Genomic DNA, 21,631 nt, shown 5'->3' with positions numbered 1-21,631 from the left:
GATACAACGGGGAAAAAAAAGCTTGATAATTTTTTTTCCCCCCATATAGGTAAGAGTTGTCAGCCACATTCAGGCCAAATTATCTACCGACGGTTACAAACCGCTCTCCAAAAGTTTCCCTCCTATCCTCAACCCAATTTAGTCCTCCGCCGTGGCCGACCGAGCTTGTTGCGTGAAATTCAGTCAGGTTTTGGCCAGCTCTGAGAAAGCTGGACTCCACTGAAGGTACTTTTCAGTTTGTACAACGTTTGATAACTTTCTACCTGCAAACACCAGATATAAAATAAGAGCTTGTTTTAATAACTCGGGTAAAACGAGAATGCACAGTTATTGCCACGGGATCGATACTCCAGAATATCTATTTCCATTTATGAGGAAAAGTGAGGCCTTCCCCTCACAAATTCAACTGTGCTACTATTTGCAGGTAGCTCTTCCAGGTGTCTACTAGATTATTAAAAAGGATAAAAGAAGAACATGAACAAAATTACCAGAGATTGCCAAAAAGGTGGTCCTCCAATCACTGCCAGTAAATGCATGATTATTATGAAGATTTGCACTTCAGTCACATCAATTCTGATTAGGTACAAAAAGCCAAAAAAAGCGAAATTATTCAAAGCAATTTTGAATCAGTTATTGGCAAGTTCAGCAGCTCTCCTCTATCATGCACAGTATAGGAATTCCAAAATACTGAGGAAAACAAAAGAGGCAAAATTTAGAAATAATTTAGAAAGCAAAAAATATATTTTAGCTTTGTTGTTAAAATTAAGAGCCATGCTGTGCTATACTTTTTTGTTTTATTTCACAGTGCAATAAAAATCCATTTTGTCAGAAGTTGGAACTCTTCTTTTAACTGACCACTGCCGGTTGCAGAAATAAATATTCAGGTTTAACCTTGCCCACCAAAAAAAAAAAAAAAAAGAACTTATTTCAGATGACAAAATTCAGGAAAGACATTTTTAATCCCTATTATATGCCCTACCTTATTTTTTTAAATCTAAATATTCTCTCTGAATAGCATCAAACAAAAAGAAACACAAATCCCTGAAGCGTTTATGCAAATGTGAAGAGCACAGCCAGCGGCGTTGCTAAAGATTACACAATTCGGTCCCCAGCCCGCAGCAAGACAAGAAACCACTTCTGGTCCTAGCACAGCTCGTGTGTTCTGTAGAAAGGCAAGCAGGAAAGGCTTATAGAAAAGACTGAGTTTCAGACTTTGTTTTAAAGAGCATGCAAAAAAGGAAAAACAAGGCCATACAAATCAATGCCAGAAACAGAAGAAAAAAAAATACAAGTGAAATATAAAGCGGCTGGACTTGCTGGGGTATAATAGGAAGCTGTATAATACTGTCTCATACTGAAGTACCGTATCAAAAATAACCCTTTGAGAAAGTTTGAAATATTTATGGCATATTCCTTATCTCCAATAATGCAATTCTACCTAAAATACTCAAAAACGTTTCTTGCGAATACATGCCTTGCTGTTACAAAAATACTGTTGATATTATCAACTGCATAGGCATCAAGGAATAATGGGTCAGGGTTTGGGTTTTTTTTTTTCCCCTGTCTGCCTTAAGTGAGCTACAAGACCACATAATCAAGTTAATATCAGATCAGTGTGCCACCAAGTTTTCTCTACAGCTTTTGTTCCAGCTTTGGAGTGGATCCTCTCGTTTGAGCACCTCCGGTCTGGCCAAAATATGATTCTGTCTCAGCAGCAGGTCAATATGCAGAAGGGACAATCACAAGGCTGCACCTCATTTCCACGCAGAACGCCCCCCAAAGCATAAGAAAGCAGAAGGGCAACAGCACGTGGTATTCAGTGCAATCTCTTATCTTATACGGATTCTCTAAAAGCCGGCTGCTGCTTTCAGCAGGCTGTAAAAACACCACATCCCTCTCCCACATCACCTTTCCAGCAGCCAAGAGACTTTCTGCACAGCTCCCCAAGAGCAGGACACGCACCTCCGGCACAAACTCCGGCACAAACGGCACAACCGGCACGCGGCGGCACCAGCAGCAGCAGGCAGACGGGGTCCGAGGCACCCAAGCCCTGACCATCGCTGTTGCAAACTCCCGCTGCTCCCTCCCTGCAGTGAAGCAGCAGAGGGGAACGCAAAGGATGAAGAAGACGGGAGAGCAGCAATTGCGATGAACTAGCCAGACTCTTCGCACATAACGGGAAAGTTTAGCCAAAGCTGCTGGAGGAAAGCTAGAGAAGATTCCAATAAATGACAGTTTCCTTTAGACGTCTCTGCTTTTTCTTTTTTTTTTTTTCCTTTTTTCTTTCACTACACCAAGCATGCAGGTACAATACACACAGGAAAACCTCAGGGGTCCTCCTATATTCTGATTCATTCAATAATAATCCCATAAATCAACCAGAACTGGCTTGGGAAAAAAAAAAATTAATTTCCACAAAGCAGCAAGAATGTTCTAAAAATCCTTATTTTCAGTCCTCAAACAAACAAAATTGAGCCATTGAGCTGCCTGGCAAGTAAAAATGCTCAGCCATGCGAGAAGAGAGACACACAAACCATCTGATGAAATGCAAACTGCCTCCTCCTAGCTTTGGGAGTCAGCGTGGAACCGTGCTTCCAGCGCGTCCCGCCGAGGAAGGGCTGGAGCAGCTCCGTGAACCCGCGCGGGTTAAACAGGAACGCATCTTAGCCCATTTCACTACTTCTGCCAGTGACCTAAAAGAACATAAAGCAATCGAGAAAGCTCACAGAAACAGTGACTAATAACTAATGTAGGTAACTCAAGTTAATAGCTTTCCTTGGACACTAAACCAGGTTTCTTTTGGCAGCAGTAATCTCAATGCAAAATAAAGTAAGGTCATATACTTCAAAAAATTTCAGATCATAAGAGACAAGGTATTCTGAAAAACAAACTCTTACACAAAACTGGGAGCCCAAGCAAATCCACGGAAGCAGTGCCTGGATTCGGGTTAGGGAGACAGCAGTATCGTCTTTGCCCAGCCACGGTACCACCTCGGCTCCATCGCCTGTCCTCCTGCCCTCCGCAACTCCAATAAAAACAGCATCGGGCAGCTGGAAAGGGTTCAGCAATGAACTGCAAGTCTATTGGGTTAAAAACTCCTCCCTGACTTATAAGAATCTCATCTTGCAGAACAAATATGAGTCTTGACTTCAATTCTACATAAAGAGAAGATTTTTAACACCAAAGGCCTCCTTAAGACAGACATAAGACGAACCAAGGAGAAACTAAACACCTAAACTATCACCTGAAGTAAAGCATAAGTTCTTAACACCAAGGATGAAAAAGGACTGGGAACATCTCACCTACAGGGGATTCTCTTGTCACCCATACTCATTAAAGTCACTGTTGGACAACTTTTGAGAAGACATGCTCCCAACTGCAGAGTACGTGCCCGATGCTGAATTATCCAGTGAATCTTTTTTGCAGAACATCAAATGGCCACTACTTAGAAATCTAAGAATACAGGAATCCAGACAGGCAGCTCCTCGAAGCTAGACCGCAAAAGCAAACAACTTTTGGAACCAGAAGCTGGGTGAAAGGGAAAAGAGGCACACTGTTCCTTTACTCATTGAGCTCGAATTTAAAATGTCTGTGCAACTACAGCATTAAACTGGACTAAATCCATGCTGCTGCTAAAAGGAGAAGCCATCCCGACTTCTCTAAAAACTGACCACTTTCTCTCCCAAAACCAACTGCTCAGTCCCACTTTCTCCCTTGGGCCAGCCCTACAGTCCCATGCTATCGACTGGATCAGGAAATTGGCTTAGCTAAAATGACCCAAACAAAAAAAGGAGAAGAAAAGAAAGGTTCCTGTCCCAATTTCTAGCACAGAAGCTGCCCTTACCCATCTGGTGTGACCTCATGAATGACGCCAGCACAAAGGTGAGGGCAGTGGAAGGTCTGCGCTGCCAAACAAAACGGTGCTGGGTCGAAGTGACCGTGCAGCTACAGCTTAGACGGCAAGGGAGCCAAAGGAGCAAGTGGGAACGAGTTCAGGCTTCCGAATGCGACACAGGTGGACTGCTACCAGCGTTCATAAAAGTCCCAAACAGCCCTTAAAATGTAACACAGTAAAAAAAGTGAAAGAATGCAATTAGAAAACAAAGCAACGATGGTTCGGTCAAGAAGGATACGAGCAAAGGTAACGCACAGCACTACCTGGAAAATGCGGACACGCCAGGCAATCCAGAGGACACTCATTCCTACACTTTAATCATTAACTTCCATTTATAAATGCCTTCGAGATAAAATGTGCTAGTAATAAAGAGATCCACAAATTGCCTCAGCCACCATATTGTTTTCAAACTCTGATAGAACTGGGAAAGTATTTTTAGCTTCAATGCACAAAGATAGGTACAACGAGGAAAAAGAAAAGCCAAAACACACGGCGTTGGGAAATCAGAAGTGGGGAAAGGCCTTTGGTGCTGCAGACCCCCCCATTAATTACTGCACACAACCAGTAGCCGGGTACCATACGCAGACCCGGAGGAAAGCAAAAACATTTCAAAGCAAGAAGGGAATCCGCCAGTTCAAAGTCTGATTCTATTTTCTCCTTGCGTTTGTATTTATTTACTCCTTTAAATGCTACAGTGGACATCCTAAGAAAAAACAAATGGAAAGAGCTAGCAGCATGAATTCTGCAGCTCAATAAGGGGGTTTCTGAAAGCCTCTCAACTGGGATATTTTCAGCAATCACTTGAGCCACACTTCCCCTAACCTGACAGTTTTTTTTGGCCTGTGTTTCCTGACGAATTGAGTCACATCAGCATTGCCCAAACAGTTTATGTTGCTAGGATGATGCAGAGACATAGCGCACAATATGTGGCGGAGCCCAAAAACGTATGAAATGAAGAAAAATGAAACAAAGCGTTTCCCCCAAGACGTACCCCACGCTTCAACAGATGGACGTAAAGTTATCGTAAGGGTTCCTCAACAGACACAAAGCAATGTAACTGCAAAGATCACTTCAAATAAACCAGGGACTTTTTCATCTTCTAGAAAATAAACAGAAGACCCTGGATGAAGTTTTTAAGATCACCAGGAACATCCAGGCAAAGAAGCAAGGAAGAAAGATCAGACGCTGGAGACAAAGAAACAAAGAACCTAGACTCAATAGTTTAACAAACTAAAAAGGCCTAGACAGAACATCCAATTGCAAGGCTGGGAAAAACATCAAAAATGACCCTGAAGAATACTGATTCTGCAGCAAACTGATGTGAGGAAGGAATAACAAACAGCAGCTCGGCAGAACTGAAGACAGCAAGCAGGGACCAGGTCAAACAACGTCAACGCTGCACCAGCTGCCTCTGCGAACTGAAGATTGCAAACAGGAATATCTGTGTTTCGATTCCGAGAAAGTCAGGGAAGCAGAAAAAGTTGTGAGGTTTTCAATGCGCATTTCGTCCCTCGCTCCCCGCCTGCCTCGGTTCCCAGGAGCCGCCGAGCCTCAGAGGGGCTCTCCCGTTCCCGCAGCGCGACGGCAACGGATTTCACGGCACACGCTGCCATGCGTTTTACTCTATTAATCTGTCCTTCCTCGTCGTGCCAAACTGGAATACAGATTACTTGCTAGCGTTCAAACTTACGTTTGCTGACATAATAAAAGATTAACAAGAACAGTATTATTTTAACTTTTTATTTCCTATAAAAGTCTGAGTGTTTTCCAGATTCATACATCTTAAACACCTTCATTTGCAATTCCTCTATATGTAATATACATTGTGCTAAACTGTATTAAATCTGCCCACTTCTGGGCTATGGAAAACACCGAAAGGCGAGGTGTGTACAAGCAAGAGTCACACTCCACCCGCACAAGTACTGAGGGGTGACAGCACAGCGCTGCAGGGCTGAAGCTCTCCAGAACTCTGCACATTTACACTCTTTAACTTGATTCCCCAAATCCTTTTGTTTAAAGCCTTTGTGTTCTCTTAAATAATTTCTCCACAGGCTAAAGGCATAAGCAAAATTCATTAACAATTTAAGAAACTTTTTCCCCTCCTTGATGAATAAAGTAACTACGAGGCTTATCCGTGTCGCAAGAATTGCAATCTGTTCACTTCGCATTTTGCCAGATCACGTAGTATTTTCAAGACAGGGCGATATTACTCTGCTTTCTGACTACCAATGTTTGTCACATGAAACAGCTATCAGATGAAGGAGAGCAGCGTGAATACGTATTTCCTGTAGCTTAACCATCTCGGAGATGAAATAAAAAAATCTATACCACCCGACTTCAAACTGCGTAAAATAAGCGCGATCCGTGTTCACAGTAAGGGATTCAGAAGTAGCAGCATCTTTACTTAGTTAAGACTCAAAATAAAGCTACTAGAAGATATCTGAAACTACATACACAAGAATTTTAGAGGATAATCAGTCTGTTCTGTAATACAGTTGCCTAAAAACCGGTTAACGTTAGCATGCGTGAGGGGACTTGTGACAAGCGAACACTCGGCGTTCTGTTACGGGAGCAAAAGTGACAAAATGCCCTGCCTGGCTCAGCCACTACAGACCCCAGTCCTACCACCCACCGCATTTATTCGTAAAACACATTTCTTTTTGAACAGCAAAGGCATCCTTTCCAAGGGCGGAGACCATAGGTGGGGTCTGCAGACTGCCACCTCCATCAGCTCCAGGGCATCCGCGCAGAAGGGAGCTCCTCCCTCCCTCCTCCATCAGATGGCAACTTGCCTTATCCATTTTAAACAACTCGCTTTCATTACAGAATTTCACTTTCTTCCTCCCACATCACTACCATACCAAGGGGTGACTTTGGAAGTCTCCGAATGTTTCGGTACTAAGGAATTTCCCGCCCCCCCCCCCCCAAGAGACTTGTCGGGCAGAGTCATAACGCTGTTATCACAACACGCTAAAATCTTGATTAAGCTCTTCCTTCCTTCAAATTATTGCTTGCTACTTTACCATTTCCTGACACTAAGTATTTCCAGCCTTTCATAGACTGTCAACAAAGTATTTTTCTATCATTTTTCATTCTGTCATCTGACTGCCTTCAGAGCAGGCCCAATGGCACCGGGCTTAAACTGTCAGATGCAGGCAGTGGATCTGGCAAACACCACGATTTACCAGATCGCTGATAGTGTTGGATCTAAAGTAGAGCTGGTAATTAAGGACTCTTTCTAATAGCCTCATGAAAGCAGAGATTGTGCTGAACCATTACATAAAAAAACAAAACAAAGCAGAACAGCACAATTTGCATCAATGCAAGTTTAACAAAGGGTATGCAAACAAGCCACCAAAAAAAAAAAATCTCAGTTTTATTCAAAATCTGATGTTCTAAGAAGGCTGTCCAAAAGCTATTCTTAAATCCTCAAATATTTCAAGGGAAACTCCTGGCTAATAATCCAGCAACTATGAGAAATTCCAAGGAACCCAACTTACCCACTTCTGATGATACCATTTTACTGGGGGGGGGGAACCCCACCTATATACGCTGTATTAAAAAAGCCAAAATAAGGAAGAGAAAGGCCTTTCTAAAAAGTGGTAAACCAGAGTGGAGGAGGATATATTTAGCACAGACATAAGGAAAAGCATTTTGAAAATAAAGACAACCAGGAAATGAAGTTGAACAACGAAGCTGCAAGCACAGTTAAGCAACTGGACTCCACGGATGAAGCAGCAGAGTCCAAAACAGGCATTTTTTAACCAGTAACTGGTGATTTTTTCAGCTATCGCACAGCTTACGGTTCCCTGAACTAGCCAAGCAATTCTTTTTTTTTTTTTTCTGGTGGAAAGGTATTTAAACAGCAACAGCAAAAAAAAATTCTACAATTTTAAAAAGCAGTTCCAACAAAATGACTCTACACCCACACTTACAGAGCTGCTTCCACAACCCTGGTTATCTTTTAGGTGAAGACGGAACTGTGAGAAAATAAAAAGAAATGTTTAAAGCAAACGTTTCTGTTTAACAGGCAGGTTTTTGCTTTGTTTTCAAGTAAAATATGATGCTTTAAAAAAAAATTATTTCCAGTTAGATTGGATTTTTACTGCTCGTTCATATTTTGCAAACGTTTTTTCCCCCGCGTATTAAAGCACTTGTGAAATACCCTTCAAAGATGTTTCTCATGGACCAGTTACTATGTGCATGACAAAGGCGCTGTCTCTGCTTAGTCTATGCCATTGCTGGCCAAGTAGCGTTAACGTTCGCTTTACCGTAGAGTTCCAGAAGCAGGGCCCCAGAGCTGCTGTGAGAAGCTGGATTGCTATTGTACAGAGCATAGACTCCGTAACATCAAATCTACATGTGAGGGAAAGAAATATTTCAAAACATTTTCCTGAGCACTTCAGTTAAGTGGAACCATTAGAACGGATCTTCAGTCACGGCGTAAAGAACAAAAATCCAGACAACTACCATGCAGCATTGGGATTAAAGGGTAGGTCAGAGGAAGGGAATTAATGATCACCAAAAAATGAGAGTATTCATGAATTAACAAAAATATAACAGCTTACATAGCATTTTACACATTCAAAACTCCACTCAGAGCTCGCACGATTTACAGTTTTACAGTACCACACCAACACGTGGGCAAACACATTCATCAGCGTGCGCATGAGGAAACAAAATTAATTCCTTGCTCCAAGTCCCAACAAATAAAACTCATAATCAAACACAATCCAGGACCTCTCATCTCCCTACCCCATGCCTGTATCCCCAAATAACACTGAATAGGTGAATTCTTCATCTAAAGATGCTACTGTGTATTTTTTGTAGAGCAGAAGCGCAGGCTGCATCTCCAGTTTGCCCCCTCTAAGGGAAAAGCAGGAGTTACACCTCCCTGCTCACCAGCTCCTTGGCTTTTTGGCAAATAATGCTGAAAAAAGTCAAGTTAGCTCTGGTCCCCTATTCAGTGGCAACCAGACTCTGCTCTGTACACACTTATTTTTCAACCTTGACAGAAAGGGATGAAAAAATAAGCTGTGGCCAACGCAGCCACGACTACCTTAAGGTACAACACAGATTTATAGCATTTTATAACTGAAATATTTTAAAATGTGATCAAATTAAAATTACATCAAACCATCTAGTTAAAAAAAAAATTTCAGCAATAAGATTCAGCCATAACAGAGATCCTGTTTAGCGTAACGCTTATCAAAGCGTGCCTGGAACGGAAGCAGGCGGACTGGCGCCCTGATCGCAGGGGCGCGTCGGCAGGGAACCAACGCCCATCGCCATCGCGCTGGCAGGGCTGAAGCAGCGCCGCACGACGCGCGGTCCCATGCCCGCCGAGAGGGTGCACCGAGTTTCGGTCCGAGAAGCATTTTCAGTTTATCACAGCACATAATACAGTACATAGTTAGAAAAGGTTACATTCGGTATTTTAGGGACTAGAGGAAGAGAAAGTCGCATATACAAACAACGTAGCTTTGGTACTTTTGGACAGCTGCGGTTTCTTTTCCTTTTTTCCTATGTCACTCTAAGCGATATTTGTAATTCAGACATGGATTCATTTTTTAAACGTTATCTGGGAAAGCTTAAGAGGGGGCCATCAACCTTGGCATGTGCTTAACTCTACTTAGATGTTGGCAGTGACAAGTACTTATTTCGTATGCTGTCTGCTCCGCTGGGTTCCCCTGTCAAGCTGGTGAGAGCCTTGAGCCAATTAACAAGCAACTGATTAGTCACGCATCCAGAATATACTCTGTCAGTGCTAATTTATTGAGCATATTCCTTGTGCAATTCTTAAAAGGTCCTGCTGGATTAAACAAGCCATTAGACTTTACAAGGGCCACCACTGAATCAAGTTTCAGAGTTCAGAGCCAGCTGCAGTCAATTCTTTCCTCATCCAGAATGGTCAACCCAAAGGACTTCACTCAAAATTGAGAGATTTCCTGAGAAAGTGACCCAACCAAGAACAGGAAAGAGATACTTACGCTGGCGACTGCTCCAAAATCAAGTCCATCGCTACCAATTCTGCCGATTTAATACAGCTTCTCTTTAATATTGTGTGAAACTAAGGGGGGCAGGGGGGGCATTTCTGTACCATCCTCCTCCTCTTCCACACACTGAATTCCTTGCAACAGTCCCGTGTAGCAAAACACGGCAGACAAGAAAAACACTCTTGCCTCATCCGAAAACAGAAGTTAGGAGGCTGGGAAACTCAAGAGGATACGTCTACTATTTAATACTCCGCACAGCGGCACGCCGGTCTGAGAAATGATGATCCTTCCATCTGTCTTATCCGTATCTACCAAGCATGCAAGTGGGATTACTCAGGCTGGGCAACGAACGACGAATCTGAGCATGAGACAAAGGATTGTTTTCTTAAGGGAACCACTGCAGCAAGAAAAGAATGTTCATCATCATAACACAAGAGAAAAAGGCTGAAAGTCACATGCTAGCAGTCCAAGTGCTTAGTTTTAAAGGTTATTGTGGAGTTTAATCTTAACTCATTCCAACCCAGCGTTTTACTTGGACGTAGTGAAATACAAATAGCATGCATAAAGCAAACCGTACAGAAGAAAAGCAGAAGCCAATTAAAACTATTCCCAGCTACAGGAAATTCATCTTGAGGTAAAAATAAGATTAAAAATGAGCCACAAGCTTTTCTCCTTTCCTTGTTGTAATACACTTAAGATGATACATAATTTTTTTCCTTTTGCTGCTCATTAAAAGTTGTACAGGTCAGCTAATGGCCACACCTCGTTACGTGGAAGCTCGCTATTTCACAGAGCAGTAAGAACATCTTTCAACGGTAAAGGCAGAAAAACCGGCAGCAGCACCTCTGCACGACAGCCTGGTTCCTGGTTTAAAACACCGCTACGGGACTTCTGAGAGGGAAGGGAAGAGGAGGAGGAGGATCATGATGTGAAAACCCCCCCTCATCATTTACGTCAGCCCTCAGCAATTTCAGCTGTATGTATTAATGCCGTAGCGAGGCACTTATACATATTTGTATGACACACACCAAGCACTGGAGAAATGCTGACGGGGGCAATGAGTGACTGAGTACGCAGAAGGCAGCGGGGTGCAAGCGGCAAACTTAGCACCGACCACAACGTGCTTCGACGTGCGCTTCTTGCAAGTGTAGAGAAACCAATACCCCCTGACATCAGGAGAGACCCTACTGAGCTTCAAACTTTCCTCCGCAAATAACCACGGTGTTAAAGTTCTTCAGGAAGTGTTGGGAAAACTCCTAAGGTGGAAAGTTTTAAGCCCTATAATCATGGATATTACTGCCTTATCTCCTACCATAATCCTGAGATACCGAAGCTGTTCCCAAGAGCAAGAACTCAGTGTGCTAAAAACTTTGCCTTGGAAGGCTTCCATCTCTGTATTTTGCTATTTGGTGTGAATTGTCTATCCAAGACAACACACTCGCTCCTTTCCTGCGAACTGCTAAGGAGGAAGGCTTCATTTTAGCTGCTTTCTGAAATACGGCCTCATTCACTCGTCTCTCCTTTACGCCTCAGCGGCAGGACTGGCAAGGAGGCTCAGAAGGTGAACCAAATGACCCTTCTTCCCCCCCTAAACAAACCCATCATCGAGGGGGCTCTTGCTTATGTACAACTGCTACAGTGTCACTGAACAAGAATGCTCCCCCAAGTTCTCCAACATTCCTCAACAACGGCTGTTTTGTTAGACAGCCTGAATGCTTTCGCTTTCTCTAGGGACTGTTATTCAAACAACGAAGCAACAATTTTGACTTTTCAGTTATATGAAAGCTGGTAAGAACTGATCCTTTCTCTCAGTGTTTACTGGTACGCCTTTAGGAAGCCTCCGTAGAAACTAATTTCCATCTCATTGCGTGTGTATTTATTTATACATACATTTACACACACCCCCTTACAATTTCTACTATCGCCAACTTTCCATATTTCAATTGACAGAAACTAATAGCTCTAGCTTCGCTTCTAACTACCCCGGATTTGAGACAGCTCCTGCCGAGCCAGACCGTCTGTGCGCTGACCTTGTAAGGTCAGATCCAGCACCGAACCCGCACGAACAGACATCTCCTCGTGTACCTCTTGACGGCAGAACAGTGAGCAGGTGCAGCATTGAATCCAAGCGGAATAAGTCTGGATCTGCAAGAACCAGAGCTAGTAATCGCAACTGGGCTCCAGCTAACAGCAGGCAAATTCCCTTCAGCATTTGTGCACCGTATTCCCTAATGATTCCAGTTTCTGCACCGTGTTCCTAAGGTACCAGATCTGCTTCCACATGGACATGTGGAAGTCCATTGGGGCCTGCCAGTTTGATTTTTGTGACGTGCAGAAGAAAATGCACTTTTTCCAAACCAGAGATGCCCCTGTTACGGCACAGCTGTACCCATACAAGAGTAAGCCTGAAACAAAGCTCAGTCTGTATTGCAGCCCAAGTCCACAATCCAGATAAACCAGTTACTGTGCTGAAAAACAGAACAGGAGAACAAAGTATTTGGACTGCTTTAATATTGAATGTCCTCCTGCAATTCAGAATCACCTGTTTGTTTCTTCAAACGTGCAGTATATTCCTGCTCTTTCACGAGCCCGTTCCCGGGGTGTTGGTTCTTAAGCCAAACCTCTGCATACGACTCTCCCCACACTGTTCCCTGCTGCCTTTGCGCTGTTGATGTTACTTACGGTGACTTTTCCTGTAGCCAACCCCGCTTGCTTTGAGACGCTTCCTGCTTCCTCACGGGGAATTTTTAAGCAATACTGACCTCTAGCTATTTTTTTGAGCTATTTAACCAACTCAGGTTGCTTTTTGAAAAGTCTGCATCAGCTGCCAAGATCTAATAAAATTATACGATCATTTAAAGATGGAGACAGATCACAGGACCTTACCGTCTCAGCTGATTATTCTGCAGTCCTGGAGTAGTGCAGGGCAGCTCCCCGCGGTTGTCAGTGGGAAGAAAAAGAACCAGCACAGCTGATGTTTCAGTAATTGAGCACAATTAAGCTAATAGTTTTCCTGCTCCACCTGCAATACTCCATAGGAATTTAGCAGAAACCATCCCCTTTCCTCCTCCCTCCGGGTGAGCGCTCCTGCTCCGCAGACAGAGGCTGCCACAAAGCGCACTCCACACAGCTTCAGGGAAGCATATACGAATCAGACATTCTGTTCTGCAAGCATATGCTTAATTTGACACACTAATTTATCTTTTTTCTTTTTTTGAAGACTTTTTCAGCAAGCAAAGTTGATTATACATTTAACTGTTCAAGTTTGAGCTGTGTGGAAGGAGCAAAATAATGTTGCCCTTCAGCGGTCTGCTGCTCTTCTCTGAGCCATTTCCAGTTTGCTTATTGAGTTGATCTCTGTAATGAAATACAATTTCTTGGACATAATCTCATCACAGAAACACAGTAAGTGATAACCCACCGTGTGCTCTTTCCTGCCTCTTTGGAATGGAAGGCAAGTTAGAAGCGCTGTCACATTTCCTAAAACATCACTACTTTTCACAGCCCCCTCCGTGTATTTTTGACATAGATTTACTACGTAGGATACACAGACAGGAAAAAGCTACTGGGCACTAAGACCTTTTCAGCTCCTTTCAACAGCTGTCTCCAATTCCACTTATTCAGGGGTAAGAATACCTAAGCCTGTGTGCTCCAGGAATCTGAAAGGGTAGATAAAATACAGACTTTTTTTCAGTTTTACAATTGGTGAAATGGAAGCTTCAGAAAAAAATAGCAGCAAAGAGTGAGAATCAATTAACTGGATAAATAATCTCAGAGTTTTTGCCATAGAAATGAAGGCCAGCTTATGGCAGTCTATTAACCTTATGGCAGTCTATTAACCTTATGGCAGGGGGCAAATGAAGAAACAAATGTTTATATACAGTGCTGCCCATTATCTAAAATAATGATACACGCACATTTGTGTGCTTACGCCTTCTCTAAATTAGCTACATATTGATGGATCATCAAATTCTCATAAGATAAGGCCATGCAGAACAAGAGTATCTGCTACAAAATGCTGTCTCCAGAACAGAAAGGCTCCTCACAAAAGCAAGAAGCAGAAGTCACAGTGAATACCAGGAGTAACGTGCACATTTGTCTGGAGCACAAAACCAAACTGGGTGGTTTTGATACCTGCATCTGTAAAGTCAAGCACGTGCCAAGGTTGGGGATTTTTGTGTTCTTTGATCAATAACAGGAAGCCTTTAATTATCGGGGCCCTGTAAAGTTCAAAGGGAGCTAAAAGCACTCAGCATTGAGACCTTCGGTACAGCATGAAATCAGAAGCCTAAAACAGTACAAGATTTGAGCCAGACGTCTTACTTGAAAGATTTAAGTATCAGAGAGTTGACTGAAACGATTCAGTCTGCTTTGGTATAGGCAGGATTAGAATAGGGGTCTGGATGTTCTTTTTTCCTTCCTCCAGTGAAAACTGCTCCAATATCTTACATTTTTGAGCAGAAACACAGAAGTTTCTCAAGAGAATCTGCGTTAGTGTTCTGCCAATAAGATGTTACAGACAAGAGCTCCATATTGTACTGTTTTAGCAGTAACTGGGTATCCACAGATCAATAAAAATAGACTGTAAATAAACCATGCATCTTGTAGCATTCTTTCAAAACCCCCTACAAACTAAGGGCAAATTTCAGAGGTTTCCAGGTGCCAAATCATTCTGCAGCGTATTTACCTGAAATATCTTTGTTAGATCCATGAATGCAAACATGGAATAAACGTACATTTCCCCATTAAGGCTAGTGAGCCCCACGGCTCACCGAGTCCTTGTGTTCCGTCTCCCCACCGACCCCCACCCACCAGTACACACGACTTCAGCTCTTGACCTTCTGGGCATCGCAATTTTGGTCCCGTTATTGACAGAAGCACGGTCTACACTAACTAAGAAGGATTCAGAACTTTCAATTGTAGGCACAATGTCAATGAATACACTATATTTTAAGAGTAATACTTAATAGTAAAGGTTAAGTATACATCATCACAAGTCAAGCCAGATCAAGAGATAGCCAACTGAATGCTAAAGCCAGACTGCCACCATCTGACAAAAGCATTCCGTTCTTGGGGATGCAACATCGGATACTTTCCCTTATTTATTTAAGTTTAAATCCCATCAGAAGCTCCTAATTAACTCATATGACAGAAGGATATTTTACCACTCCTAAAACAAGCCAAGTAACATTCAGTATTAATTGTGAATCCAATAGGTAATAGCTGCCACAAGCTCTAAGTGTGTATATATGAATATAAACAGTTTACTACTGCTCTTAGTACCTGAACTACAATCACATAAAGGGCAACTAGACAGGAAAGCAGCCTAACTTTCAGTTTTATTTTCAGCCAAGGTACTTACATGCCAAAGCGCAACGTTCCAGAGACGTACGTCTGCCAATGCGCGCAGTAAAACATGAACGTTCCAGCAAAACAACAAAAGAACATCCAGTCAGGGTTCGTTCCCAGCTGCACAGCAATACAAGTTCCCAAAACCACAAAGACTGCAGGAGAAAATCAGTCACATAGTAAAAAGGATAAAGTGTGTCTGTGTGTAAAGATCCTTACCAGAAACAAATCTAACAAAAGGACCCAGAGAAGGAGAGACAGTGTGAAGGTATCCTGACGTGTTTTATTTCACAGACATAAGAGATTAACACTTCCATTTTAAAAAAGTACAGACTGTAAAAATGTATATTTAAATTCATATCAGTTATCAGAAGTCCTCAATATTGAGGGTTTCTTAGCCTCCTACATTTTTGTTGAACTTAATGGGATTAGACATCAAGGGACTTGAGTGATTTATGCAATTGCAGCCTGCGGCCAGAGTTTTGGCGTTTTCATCCAAGATTTGCTGGACATATTTTCTCCCCCATTTTCTGAGTTTTTATTATGCTATTAAGAAAATCCAAGGTCTGTCATTCAAGATTCATGCTTCCCCCCCACCCCTTTAAATACACAACTTTGATAAAGTATTCATAAAAACTGAAAGCATAAGAGCTTTAGAATTTAAGTAACCAAAAGCCTCTGACCATTCTTTTGCAATGGGGTTGAACTTCAGGCCGGCTCAAAGAACTCTGCCTACCTAGAAAGGAACTGATCTTGCTGATTCTAGTCTTAAACGCAGACTTCTACCATCCCATTCTTTAGGCTTCATACCTGTCCTGCAATCGCTCTATAGAGAGATTCGCTCTAAAATAATATAGAAGAGCATTTTGACAACTTCTTACAGAAATTTTTTTAGAACCAAGACTCTGATAAAGCATCCACAGAAGACTGCTGGCTCAGATTGAGTTAGTCACATGCTTAATTTTTTTTTTCAGTGTAATACAAGAGAAGGCATTCAGTTGATCAAGAGCACTGTCTATGGAAAGAAGGTTGACTGAAAAGCTACACATTCAGCAATATCAGTTGTCCTCTTCTTCAGTAAAGAAGCATTTTTCTGGATTCCAGATTTGATCCCTGAAATAGGCATTTAATCCTCATACTTCAATTAAAAATGACAATACCTGTGGAAAGTGAATCACAGCCATGATCAAAAAGTTCTCCTAATGGAGTACTGCTATTTGTCCTTCTTGCTTGTTTTCCATCTATAGCATCCAGAGACTGGTAGATGAAAAGGCCACATGCACAAGCAATGTATGCCCAGGGAGGTGCCTAAGAAAGAAAGTCAATGAGAGTAAAAGATTATTTTAAACCTTAAAAAAACCTAAAAGCCTGAAGTTGAACTATCTTACACTCTATCATAGAGTAGTTTTTCATTTGCACACACTTCCTCATCACATTCACAGACCTTTCAGTAGCTGGTCCGCACAGGGACAGGCAGAGAGGGTTATGACATGCGAGACGTAAAGAAAACAGCGACAAGAACTACTAGCTTAGATTAACAGGTACAGCACATTTTCTAAAGCAGCAAGCTGCACTGTACATCTGAAAAATATTATAGTACTACATCTGCAAAGCGGTGCGCAATTAAGCCCTTGTCTTGCTTCTCTTTCGTGTAGGGGTACGTGCAAGTTGTCTGAGTGATTTAGAAACTGGAAAACTTTCTTAGCCCCCAAAACGTGCAACCGCGTCACAAACACCGAGCTCGTCTTCACAAGACCTCAATGAGGTGTCACGTACCAAAACACTGCCAAGGACAGGGCATTACCAGGCCGCAGTGGCATTTGAGAACTGTGTCATTGCAAAGGGCTCAAGCTTTTGGAGTTCAAGTTTAACTATTACATTTTCTGTGATCTGTAAAGCTTCAGGGCTCTGCAGTACGGCACCTCCACCAACAACTCGTTTTTCTATTATAGGTAACAGCAGCTTTGCCCAATCTACGTTAATAACCCTTAATATTCACATCCCATATAGCGATTTATTTCTACAGAAGTACAAATGATACCAAATTCCTGCTAGACCAAAGACTACAATTCAAGCTTTTTTCAGTGTCTGAAGCACAAACCATTATTACCACAAAAGCCAGAGGGCTGCCATTAGTCTGTCTCAGTTTACACATCCGTAAAACAGATATTATTGGATATTTTGCAATCTTCACATGGGACACACTTTATAAAAGTGAGCACTTACGAGCAGCTCTATTTTACAGACCATGCCAACTAAGTCCAAATGCTGCTAAGTAGCTTAATCAAGCTGACGTGCCTCTCAGAGCTCTGCAGTCCAGCTTCTTTTGGTCTACCCAACCATGACTCATTTGAGGCACATCAACTTAAATATATTCTGTCTCCAGCTTGCCTTGTTCCTGCTACTGCATTTTACTAAAACAGTTCATTCTGCCTGAAAAGCTGGCACCGCGTTCTGCTTCCAGCAGTGTAGCTATACAAACCGTCACACGAAGAGAGGTAAGGGGGAAACGTGTCGCCCAAAAGCAGAGGATCACATTTAGACAAGGGTGTGATTTAACAGAATTCCATCCCATGATGGTATTTCTATTTCTTGTGGACAGATTTTATACCCAAGGTTTAAATTATCTTTCAGTATCATGCAATTTTTCCTCTACAAACTTTAAAAAAAAAAAATCAGACCGCTAGCTCTTCTTTCTTAAACACTACTTTCATTACCAGTGTAGGTGTTTCTATTTAGATATGCTTTGTATCTGCATAAGATTTCACAGCTCTCTCTCTTATCCAAATCTTTTTTAAAAAACAAAAATTCAGGTACCATTCCATCGCTCGGCGCTTTGCTAGCTGGGGTCTCCCCAGCTAAGCAGGCAGTGGAACTATTCGTATCTCGTTTTCATTCGGCTACCACTGAAGCTGTAAGCAATAGCTACCTCCTCCTGGCTACACCTTTCATCAACAGGAAGAGACAAGTCACTTTTGAAAAAAGCGGAACTAAGACTGAGCTACAAGGAAGAGACGATTTACAGCTGAAAGCAATAGAGCTTTTGGGGGAAAAAAAACCAAAACAACACAACAAAAAAAAATCTGTTTCTGGAATTTCAAAGCCCCATTTTCTCCCCCAGACAGCTACTTGACACTTAAAAAGCACAAGCTTACAGTTCCAGCACTGAGATGGCATCCTCCTTGTCGTGCCAGCACACGGGGCTGCAGTGCCATATGGCAAATCAGATCAGGCTGAAAGCTACCTCAGCAGAAAGTTATTTTTCAGCTCAAGCGAGAAAACAATCTTATTCACTTAGCACAAAGTAGCTCTCAAACCGTTAAACACGAAACAGTGTTTTAATACAGCAGACTACAGCTAACGCTGTGACTTTTCGACACTGAGTGTAGCTTAGCGCATACTTCAGTTTAATTACCAAAACACAACTGTTCTCTAAATTTTAGATTATGCTCTGGTTCAGTGGCCTATACCAATTGCTAAGTTCCTGAAATACAGACAGGTTGAAGTCTCTCTATCAAACGGGATTTCGGAGTCTCAGCACCCCATGTAGTACTGCTATGGGAGTAAGCAGCAAGTTAAAACCAAGGAAGGAGCTGCTCTAAGTATTCATTGCTCCGACTTAATATTCACTTTTTATCTCACACCTGCCAAATTCCACAAGTTATTGTGAAACCATCTATTTCAACAGATCTCTAGAAGAGGCAAACATCCTTTACTATGGCATACGTGGAAGAGGGATGCACAATGTTGAACGTGCCAACCTACGTGGGGTTTTTGGAGTCTGGATGGAAACAAACTGATGCCTCTTGACTACGAAGCATTCTCCCAACCTCAGCTGGGAGACTTGGTTACGGAGCTAGAGCTTGCAAGATGTTCTCCAGCTATTTGATAAGCAATACATTTTCTGTACCAAATGATTCCCTTTTTCAGTGCTTATAGATACGAGCAGCTTTTAAGATGCAACATTCAAGTGACAAAATGTTTCCAGTGTACAAAAATTAAGCCCTACAAGTGTCTTACAAGGTAACTCTAGTGAGAGAGAGAAGTCTTTGAAACTAGAAACTTGAAATGCCTTGTAAAGACTTTTGTACCCCTGAAACCAGGAATTACGGGAAGTTAAGACAGTTCTCCTGAGGACAGGAGCGCTTTTAGTGCGTTCAGAACAAAGAATAAAACTACTTTTTACTGACTTTTATCCAGCCTTCTCACAGCACGGACTACTCAGGCAGCATGCTGCTCAAGACGACAACTTTGTGTTCCCACAGCTCATCACAGGCTGTACCTAAGGTCCTGATCTGAGCCGCCCGGTCGTGCGAACTGCCAGGCCCCACGCGGGATGAAGAAAGCCGTTCCTTTATTTTAGTAAGCTGGGTTTAGCCACGCCAGCCGGCCTTGATCTCCCAAGCTGCACCGCTTTGGAGCTCAGTCCCTTGTCTGAGCTCAAGTTCCTCGCTGTGTTGCAACTCTAGCTGGGCTCGCAGGCAGACTCAGCTCGCTGCCAATCGAGTCACCTTGCACTTCTTGTGCGGTAACTCTAGATCAGAAACCTGAAGGTGACTAACCCAGTCACAAGCAGAGAAAGAAAAGAGGCAAAAACTCCACGTGCCATGCAAGACAGCTGCAAATCCATTTCTTAATTGTCTGCACATGCACTCAAGCCTTGTGGGGCTGCAGCTTTCATGCAGCAGGTCCTTCGCAGCTGCTACCGGAACAGCTATTTTGGTTCTAGGCCCCATTTCATACAGCACACATTGGCCAGAGGAACCGCCGTTTCCCTCAGCGAGCAGCGTGCTAACCCCAGAATCCGTACATGCTCTTCCTGCATGCCAGCACTCACACAGAGGCACACACATTACAAACATTTCTAGAGATCAGCTTAAACATACGAGAACTGTGAGCTAGTCAACGAGAAACAGTTCTCCACAAAGACAAGAACCCACCAGAGAACAGAGCCAGCTGCTATCAGATGACAGTAGCTACGAACAAAGATTGTCAGAGGTCCACAACTCACCTGTTCTGTAGCTGTTGGGCAGTAATATACTAATAGCAGAGTTGTAAAGATATTTATTAACAGTCCAATGATGGTGATCAGATTCGGGGCAATCCAGGCTGGAACTCTTCCAACTAACCATTCCCAGTAACCTTGCATTAGGGGTTCAAGCAGGGATCGTCCGGCACTCTGATATTTGTGTTCTTCTAACCGTTTCAGCTGGTGCTTTGACAAGGGAGGTGTAGGCAACTGAACTAGCTTGCTTAACACGCATCCAGCGGCGGGACCGTGACCGCAGCCGGCGGGGGATTCCAGGTGCGACTCCCCACATCGCCTCTTTATGGCTCGGTGCCCACTCATGGGTTGGGCGGCCTCAGAATTTTTATTTGGCAGGTAGCAGCTGCTACGGAGAATCATAAGCTCCTGCAACATAAAGGGTTGAGACATACTGAAGGTGAGGAGCACAAATGAGATTTGAAGATATCAAAAGTTTCTAGGTGCTGCTCTAAGGAGCATTTCATTTGCCATCAGCAAACCAAGAAGATTTTATAAGAGTTTTCCCTTAGGTAAGAAAGATATTTGGAGAATTGCTGAGGGAAAGACTGGAAACAAGTGTTCTCAAGGCAGTTATAAAATGGTAACTTGCACTTGTTTACTTTCCTTGCTGCTTACTGAAGCAAATATCCTGCAGCCACCAGCCTAAATTTCATCAGCAGTAGAAACTTACACCACACCACTGACTTATGGTACAGACTAAGGCACGGCCAGCCCCCTCACATCTCTCTCACAGGAGAGCTAGCTGTACGTAGCAGACGCACACCGCTTTAGCTTATCAATTGACGGCACTAATGATTTCTCTGCATTTGTAGTGGTTTTAGTTTAACTGGTTTGAAGAAGCTTTGCCTCTTTGGTGAGGCTGAACAACCACCTAAAGGCAGTTATAAACATTTTTTTCAGACCACTGTTCCTTATTTCAGTTTTGCTGTGGCTTTTTTCTTCTCCAAATTTAACCCAGTTCAGGTGAAGGCTCATCATCTATTTAAACTTTTAAGATATGCACGAAACATGCAGGAGCTAGAGAGCTTTAGCTGGTCAAAGGCAGCCTACAGACACCAGCGCGAGGCAGCTGTGAAAAGAAAACACAGGGACGGGAACAGCATTTCCAGTGCAAACGAGGACCCTCGCCATGTTCCATCTCCCTTGAAGGCAGGCGACCAGAAACACGTAACTCTCCACACAAACTAGAGGAAAAGCAGAGAAAGGAGACTAAAAAGAAGAGTTTGCTATTTATCTACAAGAGCTAACCAAAAACAATAAGAAAAAACCCCTAGCTGTGAAGTCTAGCAGAACAAAGCTAGAGAGGGGAAGATGACAGCCATCGCTAAAGCCATCAGCAACACA

General features: G+C 42.8%; 1 protein-coding gene across 4 annotated transcripts in view; it reads right to left on the bottom strand.

Annotated features, from left to right (window-relative positions):
* The window catches only part of CEPT1 (choline/ethanolamine phosphotransferase 1), a 31,522-nt gene that overhangs the window by 9,101 nt on the left and 790 nt on the right, over nucleotides 1-21,631 (bottom strand). For 2 of the 4 annotated variants that reach the window (XM_082330008.1, XM_082330010.1), the window contains exons 2-5: nucleotides 20,252-20,653; nucleotides 16,401-16,548; nucleotides 15,254-15,395; nucleotides 489-573 (exon numbers count right to left, since the gene is read on the bottom strand). In XM_082330008.1, the coding sequence (XP_082186134.1) occupies nucleotides 489-573; nucleotides 15,254-15,395; nucleotides 16,401-16,548; nucleotides 20,252-20,647 (771 nt within the window). In that variant the 5' untranslated portion in view covers nucleotides 20,648-20,653. Of the gene's footprint in view, nucleotides 1-488; nucleotides 574-8,166; nucleotides 8,252-15,253; nucleotides 15,396-16,400; nucleotides 16,549-20,251; nucleotides 20,654-21,631 lie in introns of all 4 variants that reach the window. The other 2 variants (XM_082330009.1, XM_082330011.1) reach the window with 2 other exon arrangements.

This window comes from Platalea leucorodia (assembly GCF_965183815.1).
Source record: "Platalea leucorodia genome assembly, chromosome: 19".
NCBI classification, from domain to species: Eukaryota; Metazoa; Chordata; class Aves; order Pelecaniformes; family Threskiornithidae; genus Platalea; species Platalea leucorodia.
Note: the sequence above shows the minus strand (reverse complement) of the source record. Positions and strands in the feature narration are given on the sequence as shown.